This window comes from Corythoichthys intestinalis, chromosome 19 (assembly GCF_030265065.1).
Source record: "Corythoichthys intestinalis isolate RoL2023-P3 chromosome 19, ASM3026506v1, whole genome shotgun sequence".
NCBI lineage: Eukaryota > Metazoa > Chordata > Actinopteri > Syngnathiformes > Syngnathidae > Corythoichthys > Corythoichthys intestinalis.
In genome coordinates, this window is record NC_080413.1 from 5,196,640 (window position 1) to 5,212,825 (window position 16,186).

The following is a 16,186-nucleotide window of genomic DNA, read 5'->3' on the forward strand; positions in this document are numbered from 1 at the left end:
CAGTTACTTTGCCAAGTAACTAATTACTCTTAAATTCAGGTAACTGAGTTACTAACGTAATTACTTTTTGGGAGAAGTCATTTGTAACTGTAATTAATTACTTTTTTTAAAGTAAAATTAACAACACTGCCCGTGGGTACCATGAAAAATAAGCACTGATTAAATTACGTAAAATAATCAATTGCCGCAGCCCTAGTAAGTTTTCCGTACCTGCGTGTAGGGTCCAGGGCTCGGTCCCAATCCGTGATAAGGCCCTCGTTCCCTCATTTCCGGTTGACTGTACACCAGTGCCTCGGGCTGACGATAAGCGCACGCGTTACTAATATTGAGACTGCGCAGCGACTGGCTGTGGAGGTCGTGGTGCGGGTGCAGCAAGCGGCGCTTCTGCCGCATGACGGCGTCGTACTCTGGCGTGGGCCGGTATGACGGCGCGATGATGGCGCTGTGCCGGTGGCTGGGGATGTAGTCGGGCCGCATCAGCTCGCTGCCCGGGATGCTCAGGTTGGACGACATGGGCGAGGGCTGCACGAACGTCTGCGAGTGGTTGAGGGAGCTCAAGCTAGGGCTGCTGTACATGCTGCCGTTGGGCAAAGTGCCGTTGCGGAAGGGGAAATCCACTTGGCAGTGGTCGAGGCTGCTCTCCGATTTGTAGTAGGGGTCGTCGTGGAAGATGCTGTCTGGAAGGCGGAAGGGACGAGACCGCCGAGTCACGGAAAGTAACGTAACTTTACCCATTTTGGAGATTTTTTCTTATACGTGTGTTACCTTGAGAGCTCTTTGTGTCTTGGAAATGTTCTCCGTACTGGGAATGCATAGTCTGGAAGTTGCAGGACGGCGGTCGAGGCTGTGAAAAAAGTCCATGTAAGAATTTGATACTCGTGATTTTATGTACAACCACGAAAGGTTGTATTAAAATACATATGACATATTGTTCTGTAGCTGTGAAATTTCTCAATGATAACTCATTGGCTGCTACTGACGGTGACACACGTGCAATCCAATTAAGACAAAATGGATCGGATGTTTGTCGCCGTCAACGGCAGCCAATGAGTTAATATTCGCAAGTGTGTTAGGAGATACAGTGCCTTGCAAAAGCATTCGGCCCCCTTGAATCTTGCAACCTTTCGCCACATTTCAGGCTTCAAACATAAAGATATGAAATTTAATTTTTTTGTCAAGAATCAACAACAAGTGGGACACAATCGTGAAGTGGAACAACATTTATTGGATAATTTAAACTTTTTTAACAAATAAAAAACTGAAAAGTGGGGCATGCAATATTATTCGGCCCCTTTACTTTCAGTGCAGCAAACTCACTCCAGAAGTTCAGTGAGGATCTCTGAATGATCCAATGTTGTCCTAAATGACCGATGATGGTAAATAGAAGCCACCTGTGTGTAATCAAGTCTCCCTATAAATGCACCTGCTCTGTGATAGTCTCAGGGTTCTGTTTAAAGTGCAGAGAGCATTATGAAAACCAAGGAACATCCCAGGCAGGTCCGAGATACTGTTGTGGAGAAGTTTAAAGCCGGATTTGGATACAAAAAGATTTCCCAAGCTTTAAACATCTCAAGGAGCACTGTGCAAGCCATCATATTGAAATGGAAGGAGCATCAGACCACTGCAAATCTACCAAGACCCGGCCGTCCTTCCAAACTTTCTTCTCAAACAAGGAGAAAACTGATCAGAGATGCAGCCAAGAGGCCCATGATCACTCTGGATTAACTGCAGAGATCTACAACTGAGGTGGGAGAGTCTGTCCATAGGACAACAATCAGTCGTACACTGCACAAATCTGGCCTTTATGGAAGAGTGGCAAGAAGAAAGCCATTTCTCAAAGATATCCATTAAAAGTCTCGTTTAAAGTTTGCCACGAGCCACCTGGGAGACACACCAAACATGTGGAAGAAGGGGCTCTGGTCAGATGAAACCAAAATTGAACTTTTTGGCCACAATGCAAAACGATATGTTTGGCGTAAAAGCAACACAGCTCATCACCCTGAACACACCATCCCCACTGTCAAACATGGTGGTGGCAGCATCATGATTTGGGCCTGCTTTTCTTCAGCAGGGACAGGGAAGATGGTTAAAATTGACGGGAAGATGGATGCAGCCAAATACAGGAACATTCTGGAAGAAAACCTGTTGGTATCTGCACAAGACCTGAGACTGGGACGGAGATTTATCTTCCAACAGGACAATGATCCAAAACATAAAGCCAAATCTACAATGGAATGGTTCAAAAATAAACGTATCCAGGTGTTAGAATGGCCAAGTCAAAGTCCAGACCTGAATCCAATCGAGAATCTGTGGAAAGAGCTGAAGACTGCTGTTCACAAACACTCTCCATCCAACCTCACTGAGCTCGAGCTGTTTTGCAAGGAAGAATGGGCAAGAATGTCAGTCTCTCGATGTGCAAAACTGATAGAAACATACCCCAAGCGACTTGCAGCTGTAATTGGAGCAAAAGGTGGCGCTACAAAGTATTAACGCAAGGGGGCCGAATAATATTGCACGCCCCACTTTTCAGTTTTTTTATTTGTTAAAAAAGTTTAAATTATCCAATAAATTTTGTTCCACTTCACGATTGTGTCCCACTTGTTGTTGATTCTTGACAAAAAATTAAAATTTTATATCTTTATGTTTGAAGCCTGAAATGTGGCGAAAGGTTGCAAGGTTCAAGGGGGCCGAATACTTTTGCAAGGCACTGTACTTGCTTATTGATATGGGGCGCCGTTTGTAAAGCAGCACATGCTGAAAATTACGACAACATTTTCTCACATCTAGCGCCACACAGTGTTGAAAAGTTGGTGTGAAATTTTTGAGTTACCGTAATTTCTGGACTATAAGGCGCACCTGACTATAAGCCGCCAGCCACCAAATTTGACATGAAAACGGCATTTGTTCATAGATATGCCGCACTGGTGCTAACACTTCATTTGACAAAGGCATTATAAGACTGTCGTGAAACCAAATGAACCACCATGAAGCTTTGAACCAATTGGCTGCAAAGCCTTATTGTTTCAAAAATCTTCATTTGGCCATCAATGCGCCCTTGGGGGAGACAGTCAACCTCTGCTGCCACCTGCTGTCAACACTGTTGTCATCCAACATTCCTCCTAGCATGCATTGCGGCACTACAGATGTAAATAACAATCAAAATTCATGTTCTCTGCTAATTATTTCTTCAGTTACTATTCCAGTTGTTTCATTAATTGCTAGCTATTGTATTTGGTAACATTTTCTTGGATAGTGGTGCCATAAAACTGTCATAATTATTACATGACACTGTCATAAGCATTATTGAATTCTTATAATAGATGTCAGTTAGTGTCATCCAGCAAATTATCTCACTTTTGAATGGACGTAAAAGATCTGAGCTGGACATAAATGGAGTTAGTGACATAATATGCCACATCACACATATTGACATCTGTCATAAGCATTCAGTAGTGCCCATTATAGTGTCATGTCATAATTATGACATTCTTATGACAGTCTTATGATGCCGCTGTCAAATAAAGTTTTACCTATTAAACCAAATAAATCATCAAATAAGCCGCACTGTACTATAAGCCACAGGATTCAAAATGAGGGAAAAAAGTAGCAGCATATAGTCTGAAAATTTGGGTACTATTTTTTTGCACATTTACAACATTATTTAGCAACCTAAATATTCATTTTAAATAAGAAGTTTTGGACCTGAATGTTTAAATCCAGAACTAAATAGTTCATTTAAATCTTAAATTTATGTCCTATATCCTAAATGCTAAATCTGGAAACGGTTGGAACTAAATATTTAGCTTAATATGCAAATTCACATGACTGGAAACCGGAGGTCACAAAATAAAAGCTGGAGCACACAAAATACTCTTTAAATAGCTTCTCCTAAATATGTATTTTACCTATATATTGTTATTATCACAATGACTCATGTCCAAGAGCAGACTGGCACCGTTGAGCAGGTTTTATTCATTTTCATTTTTTTTAAGCGAAGGGTGATATGCAATACTTCAAGTGGCAAGATGATGGCGCCAATTTTTCATTTAAGAACAAAATGAGTGACAAAAATTGTTTTATAGTTTGAGCTATCAAACCCCCCCCCCCCAAAAATAGCAAGTCGTTATGCTGAATGTTAGCTCGCACACACATTAAAGTAAAAATAAATAAATATATAAATAATACTTTTTTTTAAACCATTAGCATTAGCAAACATTGATTAGCCAAACTCACTGTTTTGCTTGATTTTTTTTTTTTTTGATAAATATCTATTTTTTCTGCTGACTCTTCTTTGTAAACAGCTAGCATCAAATGATTTCAAATTTTTAAAAAATTCTTTTCTTTCCCCAAAACAAATCAACCCAATGCAGTGAAAGGCCAAATATCATTAGCTATGTATGCAGTCCAACACCACTAAACACATATTGCTAAACTGCCACCGCAAGGGACTTATTTACCCATGTTGCAACTGGATCCGTGCAGCATTTGTGACATATTTGCGGTTGCCGTAGTTGTAAACACGCAGCGCCTGTGGTTACGCGCACGATTACTCAAGCGGCCATTGTGCCGTATTTAGCTCGGCCATTGTCTGGGGCCGGCGGCAAAGGAGACGCGCAAATCACCGGCTTGGTTGTCCTGCCGGAAATCACGCCGGGTGACGGCCAGGCAAACGCCCACGCCACATTAAAAAAACAAAAAACAAACAGAAAAGCACTAGACTCTTGACTTGATTTTTGATGAGCGTACCAGCGAGAGACGATGCGTCCAGGTAGGTCGTCTCCTGATTGGTGCGGGGGAATGTGTCGGCCTAAAGACAAACACGCAACAGTGAATACGCGGCACCTTTTCGCGACCTTCGGACGTCCTCGAAACTCACTCTGCGCAAATCTTGTTCTGTTTGTAGAACTTGTGTCTGGCCGTGAACAGGCGAGCGATGTACTTGGCCATTTCCATATCCTCCTACACCCAAAAGAGACAAAACAGTCGTGAGGAATTTGATACTTGAATGGAGAATCTCGTCCTTGTGTGCTTAGACACACAAAACTCACCATGTGAAAGATGATGGTGTCATCCCGACTGGTGATCTCCACCGTAATGGCCGATTTATTGTGCGCGATAGTACCGATGTCCTTCCACCTTGTTGCACAAACACAATTTACTGCAATTTTAACACAAGCTGAGAACATCCGAACTCACCTGTGAAGCATGATAGATCTGCCGTTTCGGTGTTTGACAAAGACGCCGATGAAAGACATGCCGATGAAAATGTCGTTTGTGTAGTTGTCCTGCATATGAAATGGAAAATTTCACAATAGAACAATAGAAGATTTTATGATGGCAGTAATGACACCGAATTAAGCAAGCACATACAAAAAATAGCTGTGGCCATGAAACAGTCATATTATAGGCTTCACTGTTCGATTATAATTTATGATGAATGCTTTACCATCATAAAATATCAACAAAATCACACACACACACCTACACACACAGATACAAAATAATACAACATACTAATTACTAGATGCAGTTCATGTCCAATCCACTCTTTAAGATTAGCCGTTTCGACAAGGCTAGAGCCCCTATCAGACTCCACAACATTCGTTTGTAGCGTTAGCCGCTAGCATTAGCCTGCGGCCTGGCTAGCAGTAGAACACACTTACAGCACCTTCTCCTGAAATCGTGAGAACCAGGGAGGAAAGCAGGTGAAAGCCTGTCCGGAGGCCGCCAAGAGTCTACTTCAGGGCTGCAGTTATCTATTATTTTAGTATTTGATTAATCGATGAACTAGTTAGTTCGAATAATCGAGTAATCGGATAAGGCACATGAAAAACTAAAATACTTGAGCTGAGCCTCATACAGAATAAAAAAATAAGGATCTATGTACAACAAAAGCACAACTGGCTAACTTACATAACAAAAATCCACTAGCTTAAATTCTATAAAAGGTTTTTTTTTTTAAACATTGCTCTTAACAAATGGTTCAGAAACATTCCCACGAAAAAACGGCTAAATATACCTATAAACTTAATTATGACTGCATTAAAAACACATTAGCTCAAACAAAAACTCTGTTTATGTTGGTCTTAACATGGAGCAGCTGGATTCAGCCATGTGAAATTAGGCAGTGTATCCATCAAAATCAATAAAACTAAATGCAAACGCTTTCAAAAATAAACCATTATAACGCCACTTTAATTTAACGAATACTCGAAGCAGCAAAATTTAATTTGAATCTTTTTTTCCTAATCGAATACTCGAGTTAATCGAATAATCGTTGCAGTATTAGTCTACTTAATGTCGGATGAAAGTTTGCCGAAGCTCCCTTAAGCCCGACTCTATCACGTTTGCATGTAGTGTTAGCCGCTAGCGTTAGCCTACCGAGCTTCTGTTTGTTTGATTTCCTGATAACCATGTGACTTCATACGTAAGCACACTGGCTGTTTACTTAAAGGGGAATGAACATAGCCGAACAACACAGAGGCAAAGCAGCATGAAAAGACAATATTTTCTTGTTTGATGAAAATTACTGAATTTACCGACATGGTCAAAATTACGTCGGTCATCGGGAAGAATTTCGGTAACGGTAAATTTTCGGTATACCGCCCGGCTCTAGTTAGGACTACTCACCTTTGCCGCGAAACTTTCCTGCCCGAAGCCGTCCAGTTTCTCGATTTCCTTGATGTACAAAAGCTCCGCTTCAGCCGCCTGCATTCGACTAGAAACATAAACAATGAGTAATACAGATAATAATTAGGGATGTCCACGATTCAGGCCCAAACACGCCAACACTCATTGGCTGCAATTGACAGCGATAGATGTCCAATCCATTTTGACTGTTTTTTATAATTTTTTTTAAAAAATTCAAAGCAACACAATGTAACTTTTCGGTTTTGGTCGATATTAGCAACGCCGGAGGACAACAGCGTTAGTGTTTTGCCTCATTCAACTAGTTGCCAGTCATAGTGCTGCAACAATTAAATTTATAACTAGAGTAATTCGATTAGAAAAATTATTCTAATTAAATTTTGCTGCTTCAAGTATTCATTAAATTAAAGTGGCGTTGTAATGGTTTCTTTTGAAAGTGTTTGCATTTAGTTTTTATTGATTTGGATGGATACACTGCCCTCTAGTGGCAACAGTGAATATGAAATTTAAAAAAAAATCATTTCACATGGCTGAATCCAGCTGCTCCCTGTTATGTTGTATGTGTTATGTTGCTCCCAATATAAGCTAAGTGTTTGTTTGAGCTAATGTTTTTTTTTTTTTTGTAATTTAGTTTATAGGTATATTTACCCGTTTTTGTGGGAATACTTGTTTGAAAAAAAAATGTTAGCATTTTATAGCATTTAAGCTAGCGGACTTTTAGCCAATTTTTCTTTTGTCGTACCTATATCCTAATTTTTTTTTAATACTGTTTGAGGCTCAGCTCAGGTATTTTAATTTGAAATGTTCCTTATCTGATTACTTGATTATTTGAACTAACTAGTTCATTGATTGATCGACTACTAAAATTATCGATAGCTACGGCTTCCCTAATGAAAATACAAAATTCCCAAGTGTTTTTTTCAAACTATGCAGAATTGCACTTTCATTTCATAAGCGCAATAAATGCGTTTAAAAATAAATTAAAGTAGCTGAGCTTAGCCTCAAACAGTATAAAACAATTCATGAATGAGCATCGAATTACAACAAAATAACTAACTTGCATAGCAAAAGTCCGCCTGCTTAAAACCTTTTATTTTTAAACAATGCTCTTAACAAATTGTTCAAACACATATTCCAACAAAAAAAAAAATGCTAAATATACCTCTAAACTTCATTACGAATGCATAAACAATCAAATTAGCAATACAACCTTATGTTGGTCTTCTCAGGGAGCAGCTGGATCCATTCACTGTTGCCACTAGAGGGCAGTGTACTAACCCAAATCAATAAAACTAAATGCAAACACTTTCAAAACAAACCATTACAACGCCACTCTAAACAAATCTTCGAAGCAGCAGATTTTGATTCAAAGCTTTTTTTCTACTCGAATTTCTCGAGTTTATTGAATCATCATTGCGGCACGTATACTAATTAGTGGTACAGTGCATGAAAATGAATAAGGAGGCTTATACCAGTGGCTCTTGTGCTCTTCGGCGACCTTCTGAGTCCACTCCTCCAGCACCTCGTCTCCATGAGGCCAGTTCTAACGGTTTCATGTTGAAAATCATGGTGAAAATATGCTTCAAAAATGTGTTGTTTGACATGAACAGGTTGACGGCTACTCACCACTGGAAAGAGCACGTACTCCCTGAGGAAGTCCTGAGACGTGAACTGAGTGAAGTCCCCGAAATCAGCTGGAAAAAGGACAATTCATCTTGTTAAAAGTGTCTTTATTGACCGTATTTTCCACACTATAGGGCACAACTAAAAGCCTTCAATTTTCTCAAAAGCTGACTGTGCGCCTTATAATCCGATGTGCTTTATAAATAGATTGATACTGGTTAATCATGGCATTCCCGCAGCTCCCTCTAGTGGATGCATATCGCAACCCCAACCACTACTGTGACTACTAGTACTAATACTGCGCCTTAAATTATGCCATTCATTGAATGTGCGCTTCATAGTGCGGAAAATACAGTATTTGGTATTTCTGCATACAAATACTAAAATATTAAAAAATAAAAGAATGATTTTTTTAAAAAAATTGAATAACATTTCTGTGGAGAAAAAGATGAAAATTCAATAAAATTAATACATTACAAATTTGATTTTGTTGAAGAACGCCTTAAAATAATATTTCATCAAATAAACAAATTAATTCATCAACATAAGACATTAAAAATACGTATAAAATTGTTGAGAACAAAAAAAATTATTTTATAGTACTATATAAAAAATACGAATGTTTACTAATAAGTAAAAATTAGGGTTGTTCCGATCATGTTTTTTTTTGCTCCCGATCCGATCCCGATCGTTTTAGTTTGAGTATCTGCCGATCCTGATATTTCCCGATCCGATTGCTTTTTTTTTTTTGCTCCAGATTAAATTCCAATCATTCCCGATAATTTTTCCCGATCATATACATTTTGGCAATGCATTAAGAAAAAAATGAATAAAACTCGGACGAATATATACATTCAACGTACAGTACATAAGTACTGTATTTGTTTATTATGACAATAAATCCTCAAGATGGCATTTACATTATTAACATTCTTTCTGTGAGAGGGATCCATGGATAGAAAGACTTGCAATTCTTAGAGGATAAATGTGACTTTGTATATTGTGACTAAATATTGCCATCTAGTGTATTTGTTGAGCTTTCAGTAAATGATACTGTAGCCATTTAACTGTTCTTCCCAAATACATGATGGGAAGTGCAACCATGACTGTGCGTAGTGGCACCAATTGATATATCTTCTCTGCGTTGGGAAATAACTTAAGGTGTAAAGAAAAAGATCAACCACTACCTTTCTTCCCCACATTGCTTTCCCACGATATTACTAATTGTTGAGAGAGGGATTTTAAGGCTTTAGCCAATTAAAAAAAGGCTCCAAAGACTGCCAAAATTCACTCTACTCATTTTACGCTGCCATTTAGCTGTGTATATATAGGTAAGTCGGCGCCATTATAGATTGAATGCAACAATGCGTGAGTGGGTCGTGCAGCGCATGCGTTAACTGTGTTAAATATTTTAACGTGATTAATTTTAAAAAATTAATTACCGCCGTTAACGCTATAAATTTGATAGCTCTACTTTAAGCCATAACTAAAGACTCTGGATGAGTGTAAGACATTTTGTCTGTAACGTTAAATATAATTAGAAAACGATTTAATTAAAAAAAATATATATATTAAATAAAGGCATGTCAGATATTTTTTTGCCAATTCCGATACTTTGAAAATGACGTGATCGGACCCGATCGATCGGCATCGGGACATCTTTAGTAAAAATAACCAAAATGATGCAGTTGCAAAAATGCACACACACTCTCACAACTGGAATGTATTCACACTGCAGAGTTCTTTCAGTAACGGGCAATGTTCAACAGACATTAACTCACTGGCTGCCACTGACTGCACTAGACGTCCAATCCGTTTGAGCATCTACTAGCGATAAACTCAATGAAATTCGCAGCAAAAGGATGAAAAGAACCACAATTGGTCATCTATCATAGTCAATAAAACATATTCTTAAGTGTTTTTGAGATTTTTTACAACTTTCCTCCATGTACCTACTCCACGTGACAACACTCCCACTTCCACAGCAAGCCAGACACTGTTAAGTGCATCCTAAGTAGCATTTGTAGCAAGCGGATCCTCACCTCCCCGCTTGATAACGGGTTTTCCTGCCACAAATCGAGACTAACCTTGGAGCCGGCGATAAGCAAACTGTCTGTTTACATTCCCTCCTGGCAGATACAGACATCAACCAGGAGAGTGTGAGTGTAAAGAGCGATACCGAGGGAACTCGAGTGGACTCTCCCCGCGGTATGCAGCCATATTAGGTAGCGAAGTCAAGATGACCTGAGAAAAAGTGCGCGAGGTTGCGCTCCCTTGTGCCGTCTGTCTTCCCGGCAAGATTATTCGCTTGAGCTGTTTGTTCTCGTGCGTCGGTTGGTTTTACCTTGTACTGCTAGGCCGGCTAGTCTGATTCCCTGCTCCACCGTGCAGTGGAGACGTCCGTCCAGCAATTCCTTCTTCACCTGAAGGTAATACTGATACCTAGAAAAGAAGGGATGAAATATATTAGCTGTGGAAGATAAGACTTTTATAGTAAGACCTTATACAAAATCTCAAAATATGCATTTTACATTTTTGAGTCTCAACATTGCTTGAATGGATTAAATTGATGAAAAAAAATCAATTATTTATAATTTCATTACAGTCATTGTTGACAAAAACAACACTGGTCCAAGGTGAAGAGTGCGTAAGTTAACTCATTCACTCCCAGCCATTTTCATCGGTGCAACACCCTACGCTCCCGGCTGTTTTACTGGATTTTGACTGATTTTGCAAGGTCCACAGAAAATCCTGTTCTATTGCTATATAAACATGGAACCCACCAAAAGATAGATTAGACGCTCTTCTTTCAGCAGGAAAAAAAGTTAGTTCATATCTTTTTCCATTCTTTAGAAATCAGCATTAGAAAATAGCTTAGTTTATATAAATAAAATAAATATAAAAGCAATTTTCCAATTTCTGATGTAAAAAGAGAAATTGAGTTTTTTGTAAAAGCGTATATTTCAAACATAACTTTATATAATTTTTTTGCTTTTGTGAAATCCCAAACATCTGAATAATGTTTTCTTTCTACAAAATAACATAAACAACAAGACAAATAGAGCTTTTGATAGCAAAGTAACAATTTATTTACACATAACTAAACTACTGAACTGAGAGATGACGCTCTTGTGGCCGCGACAGCCGGGGTAAACTTTTCCCTTATCGCCGCCTGTCTCATCAAGATGGAGTTTTTGGAGTCTTTCTTTTGTGGCGACCACTGCCTCGTGGCGAAGTTCGCCTGGAGAACTTGTGTGGGGCATGTTGTGCTCCTGGGGGTGAACTGGTTTGGCCGTGCGCGTTTCCGGCTGAGTCGCAGGACACTGGAGGGTCACGGGCGGCGCGAGCGGGCGAGCACAGCGGCGCGGGCTCTTCTCGGCGAGCGGCACGGACTCAACGGCATCGTCCGCTGCACTGGTGGTCCCAGTCGTTCAGCTCAGTCGTCTAGCGCCTGGCATCCCTGGCGTCCTCCCTGTTGTTCTGCCCGGTCGTCCGCCGCCTTACATCCTGACGTCCTTCTGGTCGTTGCACTTGGTCGTTCGTCGCCCGGCGTCCCGGACGTCCTCCTGGTCATCCATTCGGTCGTCTTCCGCCGGCGCCCTGGCCGTTCGTTCCGTTGAATCGGGTTGCGGGTCTTACCAAATGCGCTACTGCCCTCCAGTGGCCGGTTTTATTGCTTTAAAATGGATTTTCAGCATTGTGCTTTGGAGCGAAGTTGCATCAGAACCTAGAGATGTCTCTTGTGGAAAAAAATACGTAAAAGACACGTTTTTGGGACACTGAAACAATTAAAAATAGAACGTATTTATACGTTTTTGGAAGCAAATGAATTAGGAGGCAGGCTCCCACCCGAAAGAACTACACACAGGGCGAGAGAAGCGCATGGGCCCTGAACACCCATCCGCATCCCCGAATGGGTGCCGCACTAACACGCTGGCCGCCAGGGGAGAACCATCCCTCCACCCGAGGACGACCAGCTCCACCCCCCAGATCCATGGACCCCGAGAGGGTCCACCACACCGTGATAGAAGGGCAGCAGTGGCTGATGCAGGCTCCGAGAGGCGGGCGGAACCAGGCCCAGGGGACAGAGGCACAAGACAACCCCCCTGGCCCCCGATTTCTTTACACAAAGAGTTTTACCTATTGCAGATTCAGTCTTCCCAGCCTGGTGCAGGTCTACAATTTTGTCTCTGGTGTCCTTCGACAGCTCCTTGGTTTTGGCCATAGTGGAGTTTGGAGTGTGACTGACTGAGCTTGTGGACAGGTGTCTTTTATACCGATAATGAGTTAAAACAGGTGCCATTAATACAGGTAACGAGTGGAGCCTCGTTAGACCTCGTTAGAAGAAGTTAGACCTCTTTGACAGCCAGAAATCTTGCTTGTTTTTCGGTGACCAAATACTTAATTTCCACTCTAATTTGGAAATAAATTTTTTAAAAATCCAACAATGTGATTTTCTTTTTTTTTTTTTTTCACATTCTGTCTCTCATGGTTGATGTTTACCCATGTTGACACTTACAGGCCTCTCTAATCTTTTCAAGTTGGAGAATTTGCACAATTGGTGGTTGACTAAATACTTATTTGCCCCACTGTACATAAAGTGCAAAAACTCCATCTCCAGCCAATGAGTTAATCCTAATCACAAAACTAAGTCTTCTTGTCGACAAAGCGTAAAACCGTTTCATCTCGGGCCTTGATTTATTTTTCCCCAACTCCATGCAGTTCAAAGAACAACACTAAAACCGGCGCAGAAGTCCTCAGAAAATCTTAAGCACCCGACTAAAGCGCGTCAATCAAATAAACCTCACTTGAAAGCACTTCTTTAAACCCTCAAAGTTTCTTTAATTTCCAAAACCACTTCTGTAAAAACATAGCGGCGGAGAAGAAAGTAACGTGACGACGGATGAGAAAAAAACGCTGCGTGAAAGACAACACAAAGAGGTGAAAAAAAACTTGGCCAGATCACAAAGGTCTTCTACAGAATCCTGCGCAGGAATGAGTGAATCACCCAAGTGACTCATGTTGGACTATAGATTTATGACAAACCTATTCTGCTTAGTTTGACTCGCGGCGAAGGGATGCGATGAATGTGAAGTCGTGTAACGTAAGCCAAGGAGAAGAATTTGCTGTGCCAACATGGGGGGAAAATCCAGGATGCCGTGCGGTTTGGGACTGTGGTGGTTTGGCCTGGCGGCGGGCTGATATAATATGACACTGTTGAGATTGCTGAGGCCACCGGCGCTTTCGCACAATGCGGTCGGAGTCCCAAAGGCCAGCGAAACAAACGTTTCTCAGCTCCTTTTTTGTCCGCGTTTAGCCTTGAAACCCGGCAAGCGTTTTGTCTATTGAAAGAACGGCCACACAAGGAGGAAAAAGAGTGAAACCGTTGAAAAACTTGCACACCGTTTCCTGTTTGTTGCCATAGTAACGCCAGGCTGAGTCTTTCCAGGGTGGGCTGGAGGCAAAGTTTCCAGACGCCTGAGAAGTTTTGAGGTAATCAGGAAAGGGGTTTTTTTTAGGGCTGTCAAACGATTAAAACTTTTAATCGAGTTAATTACAGCTTAAAAATTGTTTAATCGTAATTAATCGCAATTCAAACCATCTCTAAAATATGCCATATTTTTCTGTAAATTATTGTTGGAATGGAAAGATAAGACACAAGACGGATATATACATTCAACATACGGTACATAAGTACTGTATTAGTTTGTTATAACAATAAACCAACAAGATGGCATTAACATTATTAACATTCTCTTAAAGCGATCCATGGATAGAAAGACTTGTAGTTCTTAAAAGATAAATGTTAGTACAAGTTATAGATATTTTTATATTAAAACCCCTCTTAATATTTTCGTTTTATTAAAATTTGTAAAATTTTCAATCAAAAAATAAACTAATAGCTCGCTATTGTTAATGTCAATAGTTACACCTCTTACTCATGGTGCTGAAAGCTATAAAATCAGTTGGACCCAAGCGCCAGCAGAGGACGCCAAACACCAAAAAACAAGTAACAAGCGGACATTACACTCTACTGTCATTTTAATCTGAGCAGGGCATGTACGTTAATTGTGTCAAATATTTTAACGTGATTAATTTTAAAAAATAATTACCGCCCCTTAACGCGATAATTTTGACAGCCCTAATTGAAACCCCTCTTAATGTTTTCGTTTTAATAACATTCGTAAAATTTTCAATCAAAAAGTAAACTAGTCGCCCGCTATTGTTGATGTCAATAATTACACAATGCTCATGGGTGCTTAAGTCCATAAAATCAGTCGCACCCAAGCGCCAGCAGAGGCCGACAAAACTCCAAAAAACACAAGTAACAAGTGGACATTGCACTTTGCTGTCATTTTAGTCTGTTTGAGCGGGGCATGTGCGTTGATTGCGTCAAATATTTTAATGTGATTTAATTTTAAAAATTAATTACCGCCCGTTAACGCGATAATTTTGACAGCCCTAGTTTTTTTATATGCGTTTTGAGATTTTCTTTTGATTTTTAACTCATTGGCTGCCATTGACAGCAATAGACGTTCGATCCGATTTGACTGGGACAATGGCTGTCGGACCCCCTGTTAAAGTGGATTTGACGTTTCATCATGTAAATACAGTGTGATTTCGTGAACGATGACTACAGGTAGTCCCCGGGCTACGAATGGGTTCCATTCCTACGCTAGCGACGAAACCCGAATTTCCGCGTAGGTCCAAATTAATCATTAAAGGGAACCTCTGACTCAAAGACTTCTAGGCTCTAATAAGCCACAATTGTTCTCTTTTACTAAAATATGTTATTAGAGAAACATAAAATATTGATATTAATTTAAAAATCTATAATATATAGCACATGTTTTGACTTACGGAGGGCGCTCGGGGTGACGACGTACTTTGTCACTGTCACTCGTTGAACACTACCGGTGTTCTGCAATTCCTTCTATACGACGAGACGTCCAACCATCGGTTAAAAGCGCCTCTCATGTTAATTGCTTTTGCTGCTCATTTTCTGAAATATAGGCAGTGCTGTCATACTCATTAATGTTCAAATTGAAAGGGTTCAACAGATGACACGTTTATGTCGCTAGTCATACTCAGCATAGCCAAGAGACTCCACTGCCCACCGACGTCAACAACAATGGCGACCTACTAGTTAATCTAATTTTACAAATTGTATAAAAACGAAAACATCAACTCAAACTATGAACACACTATAAGAAAATAAAATACAATTAGGCATGGGAATTGATACCATTTTTATAATTCCGTTTCCATTATCGATATTGCTTAACGATTCGATTCTTTATCGATTCTAATTTGGGGAAAAAGAAGAACAAATGTTTTGATTGGCAGCGAGTTTGTTTGTACCCCAGCTATCCTCAACAATATCCAGACTTTAAGGTGTTTTCCGAGCAGGCGCGTTGTCCAGGTTCTGACCGCATTGTAAAGATCTTGGGCCGGACAGTGGCCAATCGACCAGTTCCATGTTGTTATAGAATTTGAAACATTATTTAACATTTGTACAGTTTTTATGATGTCTAAGAGTTAGCTTGAGTCGACAACATAATTATTTAATAAGGTTTGTTTATACCTCCTCTTAAAGACAGCCAATGACCCTGAGCTGGTCACTGCAGAATCGAGTTTTTTCCAAACCTTTACACCAGAGTAAGGAACCGAAAATGATTTTAGTGTTGTTCTAGCTTAGTTAAGTTTAAACACATTTTCTCCCCTCAAATCATATTTCGATTCCCTAGCCTGGAAACGAGTTTGCAAGTTATACGGAAGGCTATTAGTTGAGGCTTTGTACATCATCTGTCCCATTTTGAAATTTATGAAATCATACAACTTCAATAACTTGGATTTGATGAATAACTCATGTGTATGTAATGTGTATTTTGCCTTATGAATAATCCGTATTGCT

At 40.1% G+C, this 16,186-nt stretch overlaps 1 protein-coding gene across 2 annotated transcripts in view; it reads right to left on the reverse strand.

Annotated features, from left to right (window-relative positions):
• LOC130908014 (tyrosine-protein phosphatase non-receptor type 14-like) overlaps positions 1 to 16,186 on the reverse strand; it is a 123,050-nt gene that overhangs the window by 19,411 nt on the left and 87,453 nt on the right. For both annotated transcript variants that reach the window (XM_057823602.1, XM_057823601.1), the window contains exons 4-13: positions 10,616 to 10,713; positions 8,275 to 8,342; positions 8,121 to 8,191; positions 6,631 to 6,718; positions 5,197 to 5,285; positions 5,049 to 5,136; positions 4,877 to 4,959; positions 4,747 to 4,807; positions 766 to 844; positions 211 to 677 (exon numbers count right to left, since the gene is read on the reverse strand). In XM_057823602.1, the coding sequence (XP_057679585.1) occupies positions 211 to 677; positions 766 to 844; positions 4,747 to 4,807; positions 4,877 to 4,959; positions 5,049 to 5,136; positions 5,197 to 5,285; positions 6,631 to 6,718; positions 8,121 to 8,191; positions 8,275 to 8,342; positions 10,616 to 10,713 (1,192 nt within the window). The remainder of the gene's footprint in view (positions 1 to 210; positions 678 to 765; positions 845 to 4,746; positions 4,808 to 4,876; positions 4,960 to 5,048; positions 5,137 to 5,196; positions 5,286 to 6,630; positions 6,719 to 8,120; positions 8,192 to 8,274; positions 8,343 to 10,615; positions 10,714 to 16,186) is intronic.